The following is a 23,314-nucleotide window of genomic DNA, read 5'->3' as shown; positions in this document are numbered from 1 at the left end:
GGTATCGTTTTGTTGAGACCACAGCACTTACCGCATCAAAGCAAATGGCATAATAGCGAAGCCAGTCATGTGCGATGAAAGGCGCGATATTAGAGAATCAGGAGGGTACAGGCTGCATTTAGCAGCGGCGCCGGCGCCACCATGGCTGACGAGCCTGAAGAAAACACTGCTTATGAATGTGGCTCTCGCAGCGATGATTCACTGCAGTTCTAGGTCATTGTCTTGGGAGTTAAACTTCTTAATCACAATCGCTCAGCCTCTCTATAATTATGACACATCCTCAGCAGTAAGCTAATGTTACTGCTGAGAGAGGGCAACCACCAGATGGATTACTCCTATTCAAACCATTTCGCACTGTCTGTCTTTGGCGCCGCAAATGATTCAAATCAATAGTCGATGCGAGAATTATTCCTAAACAAACTGCAAACGGATTTAAAGTTATTCTCGGGTGCATCTGTCTATTCGACTGTGCTTTAATATAGTCTAGAGGCTGTTACAGACAGATTCTCTGCGATTCACAAGCCCTCCATTATCATCCGTCTCCAGCTCTTTGTAATGATTATGTATTACACAAAGGCTGCGCTTTCTCTGCCATATAGCTGCATTATTACCGCTGGGAACCGCGCAGTGAGTAAGTGCCGGTCAAAGACTAGCTGGGGACCCACCGTGGACCCGGGCTTTGCTTTTTAAAAGCTCATGTCCACAGCGCTGGTGGAATTAGTAAAGCCTTTAACCCAATTTGAGAATCCACATTTACTCAGGTTAGGTCTCCATGATAAAAAAATCCCAGTTTGTATTTTAATGAGCACAACTCCCATGATAAGATACCAAGAAATTTCTCATTTAGGTCCAGGGATGAAATGCTTAAGGGATTCCTGGACCACACATTTAACAGCCATTATCATCATTTTTTGGCTCCACATAATGATTATGGATAATAAGGCCCTTCTCTGCACGGCGGTGATGATTTTGCAAGTGGGAGAGGTACATTTAAGAATCAGTAGCGATGCCTGTGATTTTACTTTGGCACAGTAATATAATGCACACAGGACACTATGCTGTGAGCTGGATGCACTGGTGCAACGTGTGCAGCGAGTCCAGGGGTTAACTAACTAACTGCATTTGCATATTAAGTTCTATTATATTTACGGGACTTGTGGAATATGTGATTGTTACCGCTGGGGGAAGGCGCCATGGTAACAAACGCAGCCTTCATAAGAGCAGGCGTTCTTAGCTGAACCTGCATAAATAGACAAACGTGTTCATTACTGACTCCGTAGATAGGATTCATGTAGCATAATGTGGTCTATAAGCATGTTTATGTGCGCAGGATGGCGAGCGTGTACGAGCCGTGACGTCTTCCCGTTTTACAGATTTGCCGTGGGAACTCCTCACCGGCGCGTGCACGCGCTCAGAGGCCCGTTTTATTTTTAATTGCAGCCGCACATCAAGAGGCGCACAGGCACACAGCGTTTCCAGTTCACACGGGCACTCGAAAAAAAACAAAAACGAATACCATACTAATGTTAATTGCACCAGCACATGCTTGGCAGAGCGTGTAAATCAGCAGAATTATTGATGGGAGTTTTATTATGAAGCAAAATGCGAAGGAATGAATGAGGTATGAGCTCGGGTTCCTGCCGTAATTAAAAGCCTCTGTCATAAGATCTGAATACTGTTTTGGAGGCGTCTCCAAGCTGCCAAGAAATATGTCTGGCACCTCAGGCTATAGAGATATTTATCATTAAATTAATAGTTCTGTTGCCTCATGGTCAAATGTTTAATATTACCTTTTATCACATGAGCTCTTGCTGCAGTGAGGTGAAAACCACTTTTTCTGAGGTTCAGCGTGAAAACAAGACTCAAACTCTTGTTGGGTCACCAAATTACACACTATTCACACAGATGTAATAATAGATACAGAAGCCGTTTATCAGGTTCAACACTATCTCAAAGCTGCTTCTGTTTCTTTCACAGACCTTTAACCATAAACCTGTTTGAAACAAATAAACCTGTGCAAATTTGTGGGAAACACATTTCAGACTGATTACAGAGCTAATTAAAAAACTGGCAGAAGTCATGTTTAGGTGTAACTTTACATTTCTGATGATGTGTATGCTTATTAAAAACACCCCTGGGCTGATAGAGCGTCCTGTCTCCATCTGCACAGTAAACATTAACGCATTTCATAGAGCCTTTAAACCCCACTGGTTCCATTTAACATAATGAGGTTATGGTATGTAAATAGCATGTTACACATCAATACATTAATATTGACCAGCTCTACGACCACATAGATTTTATCTCCACCAAAGATGCAGTCTTGCAATACAACCTCTAGTTTCTCATGTTCTGGAATGTGTTTTTAATAATAGTAATAAAGAAACAAGACACCTTTCTTTAATCTTGTTCCTGGATACTGGGTCTGCATCGAAACAGGATCCATCCCATACAGAAATGTAATAATTTGCTTCTCTCAACTTAAACTCATGAAATAAAATAAATTCACAAGTGTCACAGCATATGCACTGTTGTGTTTCCAGAGCTCTGAGTGAGGAATAAACACGAACTGGTTCTGCATCCACACGCCTTCACATCACCTTCCATTGTTCTCCTCGCTTTGTTTTGCTCATTGAAAAATTATTGCAAAAACGACATGTACTGTATGTTTGAAAAGCTGTGTGGGCTGGGTTGCAATTAACTGAATTGCAGGACTAGTTTGAACAGGGGAGAGTAGGTTTTATTTGCTAATACTGAGTGTATTATAAAAGTATTTGCTTCTATTAATATGTTAAAAAAATGAAACCTACTGTACATAAGTGTCTGCACTTAATAGATCAGCTGGTTAAAGTAATAGTAATAGTTGGATTATTTCAATCAGACTTCTGAACCTCAAATTAGTTGTGGTTATGATGTTTGCACACGCTTCTGTGAGCACAAACAGTCCGTTTTCATCCTCTAGTTTCAGAGGAGCCCTCAGTCAAACACAGAAGGAGCACGTGGCACTAACTCCTGTCTGCTGGAAGGACGACCCTCGTGAAGAACAGATTAGATCTCTGCTCCCACCACATCAAGGCTGGACGTGTGTGCAGGCACAGGTGTGAACGTATGCGACCGCAGGCAGGAGCTTTACTTACACACGGCATTTTTATGACTGGAGTCTTTGCTGGGCATCATCTTCACCCCTCTGGACTTCAACTCTATTGCTTTTTTCACTGTGGAAGGAAGGAAGTGAAGGAAGGTGGAGGTTATTCATTAGAATATAAATCACACATTATTAGACCTATTACTGCACAACGTCGTCTGAAAGCGCTTATTATTGTCAGAGCTGCCGTTCGGTGAGCTGCTTTTCTGTGCGATTGCTCTCCCACCCACGGCTTACCCACAACACAGAGGCACCGAGCGAAAATTACAAGAGGAGAAAAAGGAGCCTGAGATTAAAAGCAGCTGCGAAGTGGGGACAGGAGAGAGGGAGAACGGGGAGGAGAGGAGGAGCGTGCGTCGCCTCTGTTTCATCCCAAGCAGCAGTGGAGAGCAGAACGGGAGGATCTGGGCTTCAGTTTCACACGCAGCGACGGGGAGAAACAACAGGAGCACTCGTGAGTGAGGGAGAGGGAGAAGCTGAATAAAACCCGCTGCCTGGATAATAAAGTTGTACAAGCTGCCAGTCCATCAGACGTCTGTATGGGATTTCTAAATGAAGATTTGTTTGTGAACGTGCCCAAAGAAATCCAAGTGGAAGCGTCGAGCCGACAGAGTGGGACTCACCCTGGTACTGAGCGCTGAATCCTTTCCTTCGGTGGTTGCTGTCTGAGGTGAAATGTATCCGCAGCCAGTTCTTACTCGATATCACCGGCGACGGCAGGGTTGTGCCCGTCAGCCTGCAAGTCAAGGACAAACAGACGATTATAACAAAGGTGCCTGTATGAATGATTTTTATTCCAGAGGTTCAGAGGTTTCAGTGTTTTCCCTCCACTCAAGCAGCAGCAACAGGTCTTGTCAGAAAAACCCTGTTAATGCAAATAATGATGCAGCGGACTCGTGTGTAAAATAACCTACAAGTCCTTTCACCTTCAATGCGCCACCTGTAATTAAGAGCTGCTGGTCTGCTCAGCTTCTCCCCACTGACCACATCCAACCTGATATCACCCGCTTTAACTAGTCAGCTCCACCAACACAGACACCTGGACAAACAACGCCCACGCTTCCTGTTTCACAGTGTGACACAACATGGGATCATCATGAAAGTTCTGATAAAAGAAGCTCACGGCCACAGTTCAAGGCGTTCTATGCTTCACCTCCTGCCAAACCAGGTGTAGAATCGTGTTTTTTTATCAATAACAATGACTATTAGACTCAGATTCGAGACATTAGACCCCGTGGGCCTAAAGTCTGCAGTGCCTGGTGTTAAAAGTAGAGACACTGTGAAGCAGAAGAGGTGAATGAAGTGAAGCGGCAGCAAGTCGCCAAAGTTCATGTCTTCAAAAATAGTTTTTAAAGCAGCACCACTGAGACAATGAGTTGGTTGCCTATGGTAAGACTTACATCAGCTTCAGTTGCTCTCGCGCGTCGTTACTAACGGCAACCAAGGCGGTGTTAAAAAGGAAAAAATGAAATTAAAAATGCGGGGAAAACGGTGCAGGGAGACAGAAAAAGGAAATGATGTAAGGGACTGCTTGGAAGCCAATGTTCTCCAATCCTCCCCGGAGCCAGAAGGGCCACTGTAACTGCCCTTTAATAATGATGCAGGTATACGGAGCAGATACAGACGGACAGTGAAGGAGGAGGGAAACAGATAAAGAAGAAGGGCAGGAAGAATATATGAGAGGTGATAAAAAATATTAAGTGCGTTTGTTAGAGGACTTTATTGAGTGCTTATTATAGGACACACAAAATTCTATCTGTGTGAATACAGCTGGCAAGGTTATCAAATAAAAAAAAAAGAATGAAAGAGGCAAGCTGAGGAAAATCAGAGAGGAAGAAGATGAAGAATGTCAGAAGAGAGAAAAGCAGCCATGTTCCTGCCTGTAGGCTCCAGCTCTGTAGCATCCACACAATGAGAAGACAATGAGTCAAGCGCGTCTTTATCTGCTAGCGTGGTTAAATGCAATGTGACATAATGAAAGGACATGTGAGACGCCGAGCGTATGAAAGAAGACCAGCAAAGATGCGATTGTTCTGGGTTTTATATTAAATATAGCCTCTGCACACGGAGGAGATCAGATCATTCTCCCCAGTAAATGAGGGCAGGCATAAAGTCTTTGTCTGGTTTGTTTGACTGCTTCTTTTGATCTACTTTTAGGACATTTAGAGATCACATTAATATCATCTTAATTATATCCTTTCTTCCCTCCACTAATGCTGCTGTATGGCCCAGCCGACCTGCCTGTGTCTCCACCTCCACCCGACCGGTGGCAGACGGACGCCCACTCTGGGCCCACTTTCCTCTCCTCCGTGTCCTGGTGCTGCTCAGCGTGGCCTCTGTTTGGTTGTATAGTTTGATTATTGTGTTCTGTAAGGCCTTAAACAACACTGTAAAGTGCCTTGAGAGAACATTTGTTGTGAATTGATGCTATACTGTGTCAATAAAATGAATTGAATATTATGCGAGTGTGACTTTACTCACTGTGTGTGCTGTACAGTATACTGACCTATGAGGCTCATGTACAGGTGATGTATTTACTCACAGTTTAGTCCATAAACACATCAGACTTCAGGAGCTGAGCAGAGGCTGCCTGTCTATTACTGCTCCTGTATATTCATCTGAAATGTAATCAAATGGGAGACATGACTGCTGTATGTAATTAACAGCCTGAGCAAACGCTACTCTGCGCCGCTGTTGCCTGAAACGCAGCATCCTGCTACGTCTCGTTCCCATATTAAATTTGGTCCATGCTGATATGATTTGATTTGGTTGAGGCTGGATGTGGTGTGGCGCTCGATGGTTAGCGTTAAAAACACATTTCTTTCCTGAAGAAAAACAATTACCTGTTCGGTATTACTTTGGGAAATCACTGCTGGTATTGCTCTGTTTCAGCCTCGGGTCCTCTGCTTTTGCAAAATAGGGGTTATGCAATTGAAAATACTATTTATATGTGATGACAGCGATGTGATATTGTTGTTAATGTACTCATTTGAAGTACATATCAAGCGGCACTGTATCGCGTATGCGGTCAGATTAATCACAGGAGAATACGTCGCCATATTCATTTCAGAAGTGAACCGGGAACATCAACACATTTGTACCTTGGTGTCACCCAATTTTAAAACCCATCTGTGCAGCTCATAATTCCAGCTTTTGTAAATCCAATATTAAATCCTTTTACAACTTGATTAGCGAACCATTTGTTTACTGCCAGCAGAAATCCTTCTGGGAGATGGAGAGCGAAAGCCTCTGGTGGAGCTTCACACTGCATCTCCTCATGGTTTCAATTTAACCAAATTAACAACGTGGATGAGCTGAAACGCTCATCACGCCCGTCACAACATCTGGGGCCCAGAATCCTTCAGAAGCCGCCGAACGCACCTGGTACGTGCGGCGCCGATTAACATCACGAGCCATTTCCCTTTCCACTTGACCTCATTGGCTGAAAGCTGCTGGGCTACGAGCCTGCCCCGTCATGTGACCTGGTAAGTGCTAGTGGCCGGCAGTGATGGCGTTTCAAAAAGATTAAGTGTGATAAGTCGCTCCCGGAGGAGCTCTTTATGCACGGTGCTTTAGAAGATTTGTTCTTGTTTAGCTCCTGTGCTTCAATAAATTTAAAGGCATCTTGGTGGCTGGTGTCTCCTTTTTGCTCTTTATTAGTAAGAAATCAATTACTGTAGCTTTAACAAATGGACAGAGAGCTCACGGGAAAAAAAACCCAGCCCCTTTAAATAGCTTTTTAGTGAGCGCTCCTGGGTTAAGGTTAGAACTGGGATTAGATCAAGGGCAGGGGAAGAGTTGACTCAAGATAAATAGATAGATCATCAAGGGTGCTGTTGGGGGACAATGACGATAACACAACAATTACAAGCATGTGTGTCAATGATACGACTCATTTGAATTTAATCCAATAAATAATAAAAAGTGTGTCTGTGTGTGCGCTGGACAGAACAAACAAACAGGGAAGTATAACAGTGGCAGCGATAAAAGGAGCGTGACCGGCTGCATTATACATAGGAACGAGAGGGAGGCAGGAGGTCACAGAGCAGGAGACAGGGATGGGACTGAACGAGGAGGAAGAGGAGCACAGGGGTGAGGAGGAGCCACAGGCTGAGGAGGAGATGGAAACGGGCCGGAGCAGGACACGCACCCGAACGCAAAGGAGGAGATAATGTTAGCGGCGAACGAGGGTCGCAAGGAAAGAAGTAAGCGGAGACAAAGGAGGGGAGACAAGGCAGATGTGAGACTGCAAAGGACGGAGATAAATGAGAAGGAAGGATGCTGGAGAGGAGGGGCGCGATACAGTGGAACGAGGAGGAGGGGCCGAGTCAGAAGTTCTTATTCACGCGAGGATAAAAACAAAGACGAACGTGGCGCAGGAGGAGACAGAAGCGAGTGGCTGCGGAAAATGAAGAGAGGAGAACAGATCAGAGGGGTGGAGATAAGAGAAAAGGGGGGAGGGGGGGGGGGGGGTTCTGACAGACCAAAGATGAGTAGACAATAAAAGAACACAGGCCAGGTCACCAAACACAGAGGAGACAGGAGCAGGAGCCCCTCCTCTGCTTACTGTAGCACTTCTATTATTAAATCAGCCGCTTCCTGTGATGCATGAACATCACACAGACGCAGACGGAACCTTGTCCCATCTGGGCTTCGGCCCCTGCTCGCCCCGTCGTCTCGCTAGCATTGCAGGCTATAGATTACTTTAAGTTCACGACACATTTTGCAAACCTCTGCGGATGTAAGCGTCTGCAAACGTGAGAAAAAGGCCCGAAATAAACGATCGGGAAACAAGTCAGAGGAGTTGCAAAGCACATTATCCACAACAGATAGATGTTGATTCCAAGCGCTTAGCGAAACCCTGACGCGCCGCTACTTTTAATCGCATAACGGACCCACGCAGCAGCGCAGCCAGCAAACAATTTAACATGTACACGCAATAACAGGACAAGAGCGGCGTAGAGAGGATGGATGGGCGGCCGCCACGGAGGGGGAGAGGAGGGGTGAGGCAGGAGAGGATCAGACGGAGGACCCGAAGACAGAAGTGAGGCGCGATGTAACGCGGGAACATGACAGGGGAGCAAATAGGAATAAAGAGCGCATCAAGGTTGGAGAGAGGCCGGGAAACATCTGAGCCGACGTCTCTGGCAGCCACTCAGTCCTTCAGGACGGAGGTTCATCCAAAGATTCTGCGGGCATGTTGTGATGCTCTTTGAATTGGCAGACAAGGCCCCGTGCTCCAGTGAGCGGGCTGCAGGGCACCTTGAAATGATCAAGGAGCCGCGCCGCTAAATCTTCCTGGGAAAATCCACCCAGGTCAAGGTGCGAGAACAGAAACGCCGAGCGTGAACTGGAGATTCCTGTGAACTGGAGCTCGGTCCTGGACGAGCGGCGGCCACATTAGCTAAAACGTAGCGCCGCACTGGGCACCTGAGGAACATACGTCTGATGGTCAATTAAATCGGCAACAAAGTGGAAGATGAGGAAAGGTGCAACGCACAATACACAAGCGTCAAGGTTCCTCTGACTGTGTGATAAACTAAAACCAAAGCGGTGACACCGTCTTTGCTTTCCACTGGATCCTTGTATTGATCCATGCAAGACATTAACAAGCGGACACGGACACGGACCTGTTGACATTTCGCTCACTGGCGTAAATCTCTCCGCCGCCTTCGCTCATTTTGCCCTCGTTGCCTCTCACATTCTCAATGAACAGCCGTCATTGTGTTTCTCAAATAATCCCGGCGAAATGAAGTGTAAATGAGTCGCAGTCGCTCCGCGGAGCCTGACCTCACGCAGCGGGCGGGTTCCAGGTCCGACGCGTGAGCCGCGACATACGCTTTGAATAGATTACCTGTGGTTGTAAGAGGCCTTATAATGCCTGCTAGAGGCTGTGTGTGTGTGTGTGTGTGTGTGTGTGTGTGTGTGTGTGTGTGTGTGCGTGTGTGTGTGTGTGTGTGTGTACGTGAGGCCTAGTCAACCTGACATTCAACCTGTCACACTGACAGGAACATGAAACAGGAAATTGCTTTTGAGACAGCCAATCAGAAAAATCTGTGTGTAAACAGGAAGAACCCATCACAGTGGTGCTGTCAGGCGTCAGTCATTTTCACAATGACCTGCCCACAGGCCTCAGTGGAGGTGCCAATCATCGCGTAATCCCACCCCCTAGACGACGGGCGTAAAGTGCTTAGGCCTGCAACATCCCGTGCTGGAGCCCTTTAACTTTGCGTTTCTATGATTATTAATGAAGGGGTGAGTGTGTGGAGCCCCTGGACGCCTGTGGCGATAGGAGGCAAACCTTTATAATTAGAAGATCTCTGGTTCTATTTCATCTTGGGGTCTTTGCTAAACACTTCAGCCCCAAACTAAAAACACATAACACTCAAAACTGCTGAGATATAATGAATATTAAACGCTGCTTTATTTGTAAACTAATATAGAAAATACCCCACATAAAAAAGTGATTATTAGATAAAATACACAAAGTGTCTGCTTGCCAGCGGTAATATGTTTTATACAAACACTCACTGATATAATAAGAGCATAAATACTTTTTCACAGGTCATATTGTTATTCATTTGTCCAAGCCAGTCATTTCAGGATGCGAGGCTGAGGTCCTTCTTCCCCATCTTCCCCTGCATTGCAGAGGATGGGATGACAGTGGTCCTCGAATGGTGTCAGAGACAAGCTGTGAGTGTGTGTAATCTGTCAGAGCCGAGGGAACCGATCAACAGCTCACAGCCAGAGGCCATTTAAAAGCTGAGACACACACACACACACACACACACACACACACACACACACACACACACACACACACACACACACACACACACACACACACACACACACACACTATCATGAGAGCCCTGGCTGATGTGTCCTGCTCAGATAGTGACAGGACTAAACATTCAATTATTCTCCATTTCTTTTGTTTCTGTTTTTCGCCTCCATCGCTCCTCTTGTCTTTCTGTCGTCCTATCTGCTCGCTTTCTCTCTTATTTAAACCACAGATGTGAAACTTTTTTTTTTGGAGACAACATCATCTATTAATGTGAAGCAGGGGAATGTGACAACATGGACACACCTTCTGCAGGATACGGTCTGTCGGTGCGTTTCCAGAAAATCTAATTTACTGCTAAGAAAAAATTAAGCGAGATTCCTGTTGTAATGCGACTGTTACACGGCGTTGCCTCATCCATTTGCCTCCTCTGCTGTTGATGGATCGGAAAATGAGACACTTCAGCAGCGATGCGGCAGACAACCAGTCCACAGGTGGGAAGAGTCGTTTATTTGTTCGAATGACATTAAATGTCTTAATTTAATAGAAAAATAACACTTGAGCTGTTCAGATTGTTCCTCAGACCACGACTGGGACGTAATGGCAGCATCAGCACACGCTAAAACCCAGGAACCGCTCACACACTCAGCAGCTGCAGGACGCTGCGCCGGCGACAGCGCTGCGACTGAAAGAACGGAGCGTCTCCACTCTTGTAAAAACCCATCTGAGCCTCCAATAGAGAAAAACAACAACATGGAATCCAACAGCACTCTGGTGTGTCCCACCACGACGGAGAGCAAACAAGACCACTAAAAATGGGAGTGAAAACAACGATCCATCACTTTCCCTGTGGGATTTGAACAAATACCAAAAATCAACAGGACTCCTGTGCGGCTAATCAATCAGCAGGTGTATCTGTCCTCCCCAACAACATCATTAGGCCTCTTTTAATATTAACTACCCCCCTCCAAAGTACACAAGTTAGAGAAAACTGCAGGAAGAACCCCAGCCGCTGTCTGAACAATGGAGCCTGGAGGCCGTGAGCTACTTTACATGATCGTGTGTGTGTGTGTGAGCCCCACCTCCTCTGGACCTACAGACATGTGTTCACCGTGCGTGACCCCACTGAGCCCAGGACGCCTCCGTCCCAGCGCCGCGGTGTCACATTCATCTCACCATATGCTCGGCGCCTCCGTGCCGCTGATTTCCAGAAAGTCGTATTTGTCCTCTAACAAGAAGTCGTTGAAGACGAGGGCTATGGTGTCGCCGGGCTCGGCGAGGATGGACCACGTGCAGTCCAGGTTGTTGTCGTACTCGGCCGGGTAGCCGGGGCTGGTTATTGAGCCGGCGGTGCCTCGCAACGTGCCGCCACACGCTCCCTCGGCTGGAGACAGAGGGTGAGAAACAGCTCTCAATATTCAAACGCTCACATCATGCACCGGTTCTGTGTGTGTGTGTGTGTGTGTGTGTGTGTGTGTGTGTGTGTGTGTGTGTGTGTGTGTGTGTGTGTGTGGGGCCCAGTGACAGCTGGGAAGGGCACCCTGATACCCCTATGATTCTGGAGTTTAGCTTGTATCTGTCCCATACAAGCAAATAAATGGACACATTCAAAACTAACTGAGTTGAAGTCTCATTTTTAAAGAAATGAATTGAGTTTTGATTTTGAATCGAGTTGTGCTGTTCAACCGTCCACAGGCCTCTGCCAAAACCTGGACACATCTGTTCTTGTCTCAAGTCTAATGAAGCATCGAAGTGGGTTTTGCTTGAGGATTTTGGGCTTCATCTCCTTCATACAACGCTTTTTCATGTAATTCGAGTCAGATGCTGCGCTTTAAAGCGAATCGATAGCACCGCCGCTCACCGCCCGCCCGCCCGCCCGCAGCCTCGTCTCGCTACGCCACCGATTCATCTCTGAGCGCCACTGTACTGCATCCGTGTGTTTCGGGACATGGGACTGTGCAAATTGTTGTGAAGTATGACATGATAAATGATCTATTTTAGGAACAGCAGCAGCGGCAAACAGAAGGTCTTACCTCTACAGAACGGCGAGGGGAAGTCCCACTGCGCTCCGCTGCCCGGCGACACGATGCACGTCAGGATGCTGTGTCCCTCCAGCACGAACCCCGACTCGCAGCTGTATCGGATCTTGTCCCCCATGTTGTAGCGCGAGCCGTGGATGATTCCGTTTGGAATGAGGCCAGGGCTGCCGCACGTGTGGCTGGGCAGGACTGAAACAGAGGAGGAAGCACTTAGTCACGCGCGGAGGTGTCCGACGCCGTTCAGGAGGATGAATCCATAGGTCAACACATTCACATTGTGTTAGCATCAAAAAATCACTTTATTGGGTAAATTACTGTTGACTGGACGCACACGTTCCAGTAGAGACGTCAGCTGAATCATTTCTTCATCATTCACACCAAAATTCCAGACAAACATCTTTATTGTGTCGTAAAAATTGACCAACTTCCAAGTCTCTGCAGCACAAAATGTCAGAGTTCTGTACATTTGCAGAAGCCTATAAATATGTGGAAGTGACTGTGTGATATTTAGACGTCTGGCTCGCACATTTCTCCAATGTCATCCAATGTGATGTTGCCAGTTCTTAGATGACACAGCTCCACAGTGGGGGCAGCTACAGGCAGCTCAGCGCTCAACTAGGCCAAAATAAATGCACCGCCGCGGCCGGCGAGGCCTCGCTCCCACAGAAGGGGCAGCAGCGCGGGCTGCGGCTGTAGTACGGCCTGGACCCGGTCCACGGCGGCGGGCCCCGTGTGCGTTTGTGTAACTGGAGCATGCTAACGCGGTGGGTGTGCGACGAGATGCGTTCACGTGCGCTGCTCCAATTAAACGACGGCACGGTAATTAGACAAAGCTCCACCACGAGACCCTGAGAAGTAGGACAAAAGGAAAGAGGAAGGAGTGCGTGGTGGTGGGGGGGGGGGGGAGGAGGATGCGCATCCAGGAAGAGAGACAGGATCTGGTTGCACAGGTCCAGCCTCGCGTTCTGAGCGGAGGAGGGGGAGGAGGGGAGGAATGGTGTGACGGAGCCAAGCCATTAGTCACACTTACGTGAGCGTCCAGCTCTGGCTGCCAGGTCGCCGTGTTTTAACAAGTCAGCTTGGTACACAAAGGTAATCCCTCATTTAGACCAACGTCTGAGGAAGTGATCTGAGGAACGGGAGGGACGGGGCTTTTCAGGAGGCCCGTCAGCAGCCAGCTAATCCCACATCCGCTTTTAGTCCTGCCTTAAAATCAAACATTTACCTTCTGACAGCGAGCTTTAGTCCGGCCCGGTTTACAGTCAGCGCTTGGATCCTGTGCAGCAGGCAACGGTTTGTACATTGTCTGATATTTTGACAGGACTTGGAATTTGGGGATTGTTTGTGCTTATTCCCTTTTATCCCAGGAGCAGATGACAAGGTCAGTACGGCACTGGATGTTTACAGCTGTGGAAATGTGGCAGGATGATGCAGCGCTCTGCTCGGAACCGCGCATCAGCCCGTTTGATGCATTCTATGGACAAGGTCTATGAAAGGCACTGGAGGAAGATCTGGTGGAAACTAACAAGGTCCACTTTGTTAAAGAACAGCAACAAACGTCAATATATTCCTTTTTTAACCAAAAACGTGATTTGCTGCTCACAAAAACTAATTCTGGTGGATATTTACTACCACTGAGAGGTTTTAGGGAGAAGGAAACGTGTCTGTTTGATGCAAAATAAAAATAAATATTCTGTTACTGGAGCCAAGGAATCACAGCAGCATCAACGACGCTGTGAGACACACGATTCGACAACAATTGCAGGCGAACAGAGGCGCTCTTTGACTCCACAACAAACTACAGCAGATTTTAGTGAGTGTCTCTCAGCCAGACCTCGTCCTGAGACCACGAGTGATATTCATGAGGCAGGAAATGAGTTGTTTTCACCGCCATTTCACAAAACAAATGACAAACAGCTTGTTTTACTCGGCGTCAGTAATGATTGTTATTTTGGGCTGATGTGGAGAGACCGGTCCTGGCGCTGCGGCTAACGCTTCGCGTGTTTACCTCCTTTCTACAGAGAACCTCGCTCACCTGTGACCTCACGCCTGGGCAGCGTCGGTTCCTTCGCTTGCACATGAACTCAGCAGCACAGTGATTTTACCCAATGACTCTTATGTTTGTAATTTAAACTTACTCAAACTTTTTGCAAGTGGAAGCCTTTTGGGAGTTACGGTGAATTACAATGCTGAGCCAAACAATGCAACAGCGTGAGGGCAATGCAGACGTCTCATTATGTCATTACAACAACAGAAGCTTTATCAGTCCCTTTCTTGTAGCACGCGGTAGATAGTGCATGTATTTATGATGGATTAAACCCAGCTGAGCTCTGCTTTATGGACGATCCACTATGTGAGTGACTGATGGTCTTCATCTGCTGCGATTGTCCAGGTCAACGTGTTGCTATGGCAACCGCCGCCTCGCTTTAAGTGATAATAACATTTTACGAGCGCTAAAGAACGAAGGCGGCGGCAAAGCGACGACAGCGGCCGCGCGGCGGACGAAGTGGAGCGAGGAGCGGAGAGAGGAACGGCGGAATTAGGAAGAACGAGTCGTGGTGAAAGGGAAAGAACAAATGCGCGATGACGGATGAAACAGATACGAGCCAGGAGGTACGAGGAAGTACGCTCGGATGAGAGAGGTGTTGTTAAATTATTAATAAATGATTATCGGTGGCTTGCAGAAACCTTGTACACAGACTGTTGTATCCCACTTCCTGTTTGATCCTTCCTGGCTTCCTCTGCCTCTAAGAAGAAGATGTATCACATTCATCTCATCTGCTACCGGCTCACAAGCGCAACAGAATAGTTCTGTCACGGCTTAAGTTAGAACCCCCCCTCCTGTATGACAACCCCCCCCCCCCCCCCCCCCCCCCCCCCCCCCCCTCCACCACGACCGCCAGACTAAAGGTCAAACATACAACACCTCCTTGTTGCTCGCACACCGAACCTTCACACTCACTTACTCCAGATTTGCGCCGTCTTCCTGATTTCCCACAGCGAAAATGTGCCGTCAGAGGTCGGACCTCAAGCAGCTGCAGCTAAAAAGAATGCGAAACAAGCCATAAGCAAGGCCCTCTCTCTCTCTCTCTCGCCCACCGCGTGCACATCGCTTGATGCACATTACTGCAGCTCACCGTCCTCTAAAAATAGCAGGCGGCTGCGTGAACGTGTTGTTACGGACGCGTTACAGCAGTTGCCGGAGAGACGCCTCCCTGTGCTGCGGATGCAATGCTCAGTTTCACACATTGTTACTAAAACCAATGAATAAAATTGAATTTAATAAAAGGCTGGGCCCCGGGTGACTTATTATGGAGCAGGCTCCTTTTATTAAGAGTCACTAAAAAACTTCTACAGCATGTCCACTAGCAACTAGTGTAAGAAACAAGTCCTGCAGCTCCATCACCAACGTAACACCTGCCCGGAGGCAGTGAAGTCGTTAATAAATTCATATGTGTGTGACTGGAACCGAGCCAAACGCACACGGGCAGCAACCTGTGGTTTAGCGTCAGCAGCTACATCTGCGTCCACGGCGACGCCACCAGCCTCACTTGGAACAGATGTTCGTCAAGTCTCACTTCTCCTACTTGGAAAATCACTCGTTCCTTGTTTGGTTTCCAGGGGGCTGTAAAGTTAAAACCAAGCAGAACCAGAACAAATGTGAGACCGTGTGCACATTTTGCCAAGCAGGGATTTGTACAGACATTAAAATTCATCCTTCAGAGCGATTAAAACTTTGCTGGAATCGCTCTAACTTTCTGTGAGGGAGACGATCGCCCGCTAAAAAAGCTTTGGCCACTAGTTTGAATCACATCTATGCGCGAAGAGGCCGCTTCGTAGCGCAGCGTCTACTGAAGCGCGTGGGGCCCAGCGGCGCGTTCTCCTGCGGACGGGGCCTCTTTACGCCTGGCACACTCAACGCCCCAGCGTGGCTGTTTAAAACTGCACACACATCATTTACCTGCCCACCATCCACTATTTTGAGAGCGAACAAATCGCTTCCCATCCGCGCGTCTGCCGGGCCCCCGGGTTCACAGCGAACGCACGTGAAAGCATCTCTCGACGGGCGCGATCCATAATCCATTAACACCTCTGCGCAGGTCCCGGGGCGCACGCGCGCGCGCCTTTCGACGAACGGGAGTCGTCAAACTCGTTTACTCTGCGGCTCTCGACGCAAAGCCGCCGAATGGACTCCCCGGTTCTGCTAGTGCTCCCACGGCGGGACTGTATTAGCAGCTTCATAACGCCATTAAGCTAGCGAATGCTAATGCCGGCGGTCGACTGAGGCCGGAGCTCCCGGCTTCGCGCCGATCCGCGGCGCGAGGCCCCTTTAAGGCGGCAACGCCGGCGGCGGCGCGCGCTCGCCGATGCGCTTGGATTCAGCACGGAGACAACGCAGGCCATAACAGGCTTTCAGATGTAATAAGGGGGTAATTTCATCTTGTTTCCTGGCGTATTAGCCGTTTTCATGCCAGGTTTAAAGAGATTGTGAAAGATGGCTTTTGTAATTTAACTGCAAACTGTATCTTTAATGCAGCAGTAGGATTTCAGTGCGATGCCTCATCCAGCAGGCGCCAGTGTAACGCGCACAGTTATGTAGAATAATTGCTTTATTAATCAGCCTAAATAATTTATTCTTGGATAGAAAATCACTGCCTTACAATGGATCGACTTTCTGATCTGATTGTTGGCCTCATCTTGATATGTGATTAATAATTGATTTTGACTATTATTGCTTCTAAGTATGAACCAACCTCATCCGCCTGAATCAATGTCTAAAACAAAACTGCAGTCCGTCAGATACAAAGACATTCTAATAATCAGCTGGTACTTATGGTTAATTCAATGTAAAGTGAAAGCTGCTGCTGATATTACAGATCAGAGCCTTCACTCCCGCTCTTATTGCTTTGGGACGGAGAGCTGTTTGTGACTTCACACAGTCACAAAAAAAAAAAAAAAAAACGAGAGCAACGCATCTGACGTGAGCGGCCGACACCGAACCTCCGCTTCCGGGACGAGGAAACACAAATGTACGAGCGTTTCTGTATGTTCCCGGGTGGAAGTGTATTAGCGGGGCCAGTGGCATTTCCAGCGGTGCCTGTCATCAATCACCTGCTAAACAGAGTAATCACTGTAGCAGCCACACTCTGTTAAACAGCAGCTCTCCTCCGCTTTTTCCAGCTCGACGACGCCACCGAGAAATATGGGCCGCTAATATGCAGCATCTCGGCGTCGCCGCGGCCACACGACCACCGGGAAGAGGTCACCTCAGCCTCCTCTCTGTCGCTGCATCACCCAGATCAGTAACAATGGGCCTTTCTAGCTGCTGGATTAGCAACGGCCTGCTAATTAAATGAATACTGATGCTGAAGCATGTTTGTGTTGTGACTCACAGTAGCAGCAGGCCAACATATGCACTGTGTCTAACTACTAACTATGGAACACTACAAGTATCGTGATGCTAAATGATGGTTTGATTCAGGGACTAGTGTTTTTTTTAAATTCTTGGAAACAGGAAATTTATTTGGAGAGATGTTTCTTAGTGAAGTGATGGCACAATTCATTTTTAATTTAATGTATATTTGCGTCTAGTTCACCCCAAGTCAAACTTCCAGGACTTGACTTTGAAAACTGTTCTTAAATGGATCAGTGCCGCTCGTATGATAATGTGTCTGGATCTTAAAATTCAGTCTAGCCTTTGCATTTTGGAGACACAGGAGATGCTGTGCTCAGCATTTTCATTAGTTTCAAATTATCTTGTTCTTGAAATATTCCTAAGGTGAAGGCGGAAGCGAACAAGCCTTTTAATCTGAGGCTCTGGATAAACATTCAGATGAATAATACCTAAAGGTTTTCAGCAGCGAGGTGTCAAGAAGTTGGCCTATAATCACCGCTTTGGTGATGTTGCAATTAGGCTGCAAAAACTGACATTTAATTATTAACAGCTATTATACAACTCGGCCGGTGGACGGCTCCTCTGTGGTGAGAGATCAGCCATTTATTTGGAATAAAGCCCAACTTTCATTGCTTTTAAGTTCAACAATGTGGACGTGTGTGATTTGCAGGAGAAATGTCACAGCGATGTGTGATCAAAATCACCGTGAACCGTTGCAGTGTATCATCGTGACCTCATTAAGGTGTCTGGGGCCTGACTGATTCCAAGGGAAGCCTCGCAGCGCTAGCAGTTCCTGTTGGATCCGCTACGTTCCACAACTGGCCTAGAACCTCTGGGGAGTCGCCTGGTGGAGCAGCTCCTTTCAGATAACCAGGATGTGGACGGCCGAGGCTCCTCACAGGCGTTCAGCCGCTCTCTTCCTCGTCGCAGACGTTTTGGCAGAGCAGTAGAGCAGCAGAGACGCGAAGCTTGGCAGCGTTGGAACCTGAAGCCGGTGGAATTCTGCCCCTTAATCCCCACCACGTCCCCAGTATCTCGTCGTCGTGACGACAACATTCTGGTCCAAGAAGAAGTTTAGCGAGCGCTGTCGCCGCGATGAGCTGAGCTAATGACGGGCGCATCAATAACAACACAATGACACCGGGCTCCAGTGGCCGGCGGTTGCCATGGCAACAGTGCCATCGCCCCAGGCTACAGAGCGCTGCGGGGGACAAACAGCGGGGGCAACGTCAGCCAACTTCTGTATTCGCTCCTAAAAGGAACATCTGCACAAAGTGTACGGCAGCGTTCTGATCTGGGACGGTTCAGCCCACATTTGTAAATAAGCATCAATGCGCCGGCGACGCGATCATGTGAAGTCCCAGGGCTTTAATCTGCAGCCCACCGGAGACCCGCTCCACGTTTTGAGGCTGTAAAACCTCATTTCAGCATAGTGGCCCGTTCTAAGAGCTCTGCGGCGTCAGTGACGGCTAATGGATCTGTTTTTGCTCCATGTTTACTAATGACTTTATTTTTTCCTTTTTCCTTTGACTCACATTAACATGAATAAAGGACGTAGCTAAATAAAAAGGCTGACACCACACAGCAGGAGGCTTGAAGGTCTGTTACAATGTGTGGAACAGTATGTTTACACCTTATGTTTGAGGTTGTGTAAAATAAATAATTTCAAATGTATTTTTCATTCTCAAAAAGCATGTTCATGCTTCTGAAGTCCTGACATGCTCAGACCGCACTCAAGGCCTGAACCCGATGAATGAAAGCAACCAGTGAAGCAGAGCTTTAATTGAGAAATGCATTACTGACATGAAACACTAATAAAGTGCATCACAGAAATGACTTTGACAAAATGGAAGTCAGCTACTAAAACATGAGTCCACACATCTGTGTGCTGCTCCCCGGCCAGTTTGTTGTATGTTGTAAACCAGCTCTGCTCTGAGGCCCCCGCACCACAGGGAGGATCGATACTCACATGAGGCCAAACACACCTACAGTACCACACACACACACACACACACACACACACACACACACACACACACACACACACACACACACACACACACACACACACACACACACACACACACACACACAGAATAATAATAATAATTAGATTTTGCCGCTCACTGGATTTACTTTAATGTTAACTCTGACATTAACAGGTCACAGATCAGACACATAATGTGGAACAAAGGAGAACACAAAGAGTTGAATTCCAGATATTTGTCAATTTTTTTCAATCAAGTCATAAATATCATTTATAAATGCTAGCATGGAAACTAATAGAAAAGAACACGTGCATCTGAACACAACGGGAACAAGTGCTCACTGCTCCAATGTTTAAATGTGAATAAATCATAGACATCCCTGCTGCTGGCTGCACATCTCCCTACTCGCTCTCTCTTTATCACACACAAACACACACACACGCACACACACATACATGAGATCTAATGCATCTTCATTTAGCCTCGCTGTCCTCTGGGCACATTTACATCTGTCAACTCACTATACAAAATGGATGGATGGGTGTATGTGTGTGTGTGTATATCGTTCTTCATGCCGCATGTATGTGTGAATCCATTTGTCTTGCTGTTTGTTTACTGCTGTATGGGTCGTGTTCCTCTCCGTGTTTGTTTCTCTGTCTGATAATATGTGACCAGATGCATATTTGCCTCCATCCCGCCCTCGTCTGATGCACGTGAGTGTGTGTGTGTGTGTGTGTGTGTGTGTGTGTGTGTGTGTGTATGTGTGTGTGTGTGTGTGTGTGTGTGTGTGTGCGCGCGCAAGACAGTCAATTTCCTTCTGTGACAGTTCATGGACCCCCATGGCTGCACAGAATCGTGGGTAAACTCGATGTCACAACTATTCCCATATATCATCAGACTGACAGACACACACACGCACACACACACACACACACACACACACACACACACACACACACACACACACACATGCACGCACACACGCACACACACACACACACACACACACACACATATGCTCGCGCTGCTGTATTTAAGTGTAAGATGTTGCATCATGGCTCATGGGGAAAAGCAAAAAGTCGGCATAAATATATAAATGAGACTTTATGTGTCACTGAATCGCTGCATCTGCTCTACGCTCCCCATGTACAGTGTTGTGCTGCAAGCGAAAACACAGAAACGAAGTGATGCTTTGTCTTTTTATCCCACTAAGACAACTTATACGGGGCGAGCTGCATTTTCTATGAATCCTTCTTCATGGGAAAATTAAAACCAAGGACAGAAGACGCTGTTGTTACACGTCTGTCAAGGATCATTATTGACTAATCAGTTTGGAGGACGCAGCTCTTGAGCAGCTTTCATCTGCTCCAGAAGTGGGCTGTGATGGTGAAACAGATACACTGGCTCAGATCGTACGATCGTCGCCGCCCCATGAACACGCGTGACGCGTCCGATCCCACACGTGGAAGCGAGCGTCGTTCCTGCTTCCCGGACGGACTCCCAGCTGGTATGAAATGAAACGTGAGCGGGCGAGAGGGGCTGTTATGCTCGCACAACTCCACATGATGGTGAATTTGTCTGGCAAAAGACCAAGGAGTAAATCACATGGGCTGAATCTCTGATCCCATGGATGCATTTAGGTTCCTCCCTCATTCATTCAGCCTCCAGCTCCACCGCTGCGTCTTATGTAAAATACCACCTTATTTATCACCACTTCGCAGCCGTCATCCTGTCACTCAAGCAACGCTATCGCAGCGGGGGCCCCATTGTTTTCTGCTCTGCTCAGCTGAGAGCTACAGCTGATACCCACTTCCTGCACGTGCGTGAACCCGTTCAATGAAAGCCTTCACGGAAGGACATGGAGCAAGGTGCAGTAAAACAGGTCACAGCTCCGTAGCTGACAATAAAAGGTGTAAGTTGATAAACAGAAGGGTGAACGTTAGATGAGCTCAGATCAGTTGGAACCCATGATGTAAACACTGGTGCGACGCGTCAGGCCCCGTTTGTCAAGTGCAGATGTCTGCAGGTTTCTGCTCCCTGGAAGCTAATGAGCCCGACTTTGTGCGCGGCTCATTAACGTTCTAGGAGGAACAAATACACGGAGGACGCCTGGACTGCGGCTCCACCCTTTCAACCGGAGAAACGCGAAACCAGTTAGTTCCAGGATGAACTGCTGCAAAAAGCAAGAAAAAACAAAACAAAGTGGTGATAAAAATGGTTCCTGCTTCTTGTAAACAGCAAATCCACAGTGGATGTAGAAACACGAGAAGAGCAGGTTTTAAACCACCAGCACATAGTGTTTCCTTTTACCATCTCTTGTTGATATTACAGTTACATTGTGTTTCTCATTCACTACCTGCACTGCTTTTCAAATGACTCTGAAATAAACCAATAAAAGGACCAAGATTTCGGTTCTACAGCAAATTGCTTGGCAGCGGATTAGCTTCTTTTAGTCTCATATACTAAAGCAAACAAACACAACCTTGGCAAACATAACTTATAGTGTCTGTTCAATAGCAACGCTTTTTGTGGCTATGGAAATGGGCAACGCTCCCAGCTACAGACGGAAACTAGAATATTAGCTAAAATATGAGATTGGAAATGGAATGAATTGTTTTACGGCTCTGACAAAAAGACAGACTTCGATCTGTCTCTGGTTCTGTTCTTTCCAGTTACTTTGATGTTGTTGGCAAAGCAGGTGCTTGACTGTAGCGGTGTGTGTGTGTGTGTGTGTGTGTGTGTGTGTGTGTGTGTGTGTGTTCTTCAGTGGGTGTTAAGCATAAAAACAATGTAAGCCCCGTTAAACCTCCCCATATTTCAACTCTAAAACTCCCCGCTCAGATTGTGAGTTTCACTCATTGTGTGTGGGAGAGAGATAAAGTATGAGATAGAGACTTGGTGTGCAAGTCTGTGTGTATGTATTTGAATCGGTGCGGGTCTGTGGGTGTTTCATGTATTCTGGATCAATACTTGTAGTGTTTGGGGAAATAAACAGCCCCTTTAGGGCTTCCTGTGGCTGAACACACAGACACTTGTGCAAACACACACACACACACACACACACACACACACACACACACACACACACACAAAGCCCTCAGTGCTTACTTTTTCCGACATATTTACAAGATAAACGACTCACGGTGGTGAGGAGTGTGTAGTTCTTTGTAAATGTTTGTGCGTTTGTGTGCTTGAGATAAGCTCCCAGTCTTTGCAGTGCGACTACCTACAGTAGAACACACAGCGATGCTTCACGGCCAATAAACGACGCCCCTGCGTCCCAGATTTCCAAACGGGCTCCGTTGCGTTTGTTAACCGGGAACAGGGCGAGGAGCTCCGTGTCCTCACGCGGCGCCGCCACCGGCTGAGAGGCCGCGCTCCGCACGCACGCCGCCCACGCCGGCGAGGCTTTTGTTCGTATGAAACCAAAGCAGCACTTCAACCAGCGACGACCGCGTCGCTCGCGCTCGTACCAAGAGTCTCGCTGCAGGTGCACGCGTTTAGTTTAAAAAGCTCCAGGCAGAAGCTCTGACATCCACTACACCACTGTCGCCATTAATGTGGGGGCTTCATTACAGATGTTACCCAGGATTTAATGACAGAACAGCAGGATGGCAGTAAATATTGTGTCTGTGCGTTAGTAATAATGAGCATAAAGCTTTTAGATATTGGTCCAGGGTGCCGGCGCTAACGGGACACAGAGACGTCCCACCGGGGGTCAGTGCATTAGCAGGTTGGTGACAGGGTGCGTTAATACGGAGCCACTGACCGAACACTCGCTGAGCCGCTGCCGTTCTGCACTAGCTGCAAAGGAGCCACGGTTTCACGTGGCAGCTCTGACTCACACTGGGAAAATTTCAAACAGTCTATGAGGCAGGTCCGTCTGTGATCACCAGCCACGTGAATACGCGTGAGTCTGAAACAAGCGGAGGCTCGGAACAACACAACAACATGCAACGCTGA

At 47.4% G+C, this 23,314-nt stretch overlaps 1 protein-coding gene across 5 annotated transcripts in view; it reads right to left on the bottom strand.

Moving 5' to 3' along the window:
- The window catches only part of LOC114852296 (CUB and sushi domain-containing protein 1-like), a 202,180-nt gene that overhangs the window by 133,107 nt on the left and 45,759 nt on the right, over positions 1 to 23,314 (bottom strand). For 4 of the 5 annotated variants that reach the window (XM_055507498.1, XM_055507499.1, XM_029144613.3 and 1 more), the window contains exons 4-7: positions 11,963 to 12,157; positions 11,106 to 11,313; positions 3,769 to 3,881; positions 3,138 to 3,215 (exon numbers count right to left, since the gene is read on the bottom strand). In XM_055507498.1, the coding sequence (XP_055363473.1) occupies positions 3,138 to 3,215; positions 3,769 to 3,881; positions 11,106 to 11,313; positions 11,963 to 12,157 (594 nt within the window). Of the gene's footprint in view, positions 1 to 3,137; positions 3,216 to 3,768; positions 3,882 to 11,105; positions 11,314 to 11,962; positions 12,158 to 16,014; positions 16,283 to 23,314 lie in introns of those variants that run through there. The other variant, XM_055507500.1, reaches the window with a different exon arrangement.

Source organism: Betta splendens, chromosome 3 (assembly GCF_900634795.4).
Source record: "Betta splendens chromosome 3, fBetSpl5.4, whole genome shotgun sequence".
Taxonomy (NCBI): domain Eukaryota; kingdom Metazoa; phylum Chordata; class Actinopteri; order Anabantiformes; family Osphronemidae; genus Betta; species Betta splendens.
This window is presented reverse-complemented; position numbering and strand designations above follow the sequence as displayed.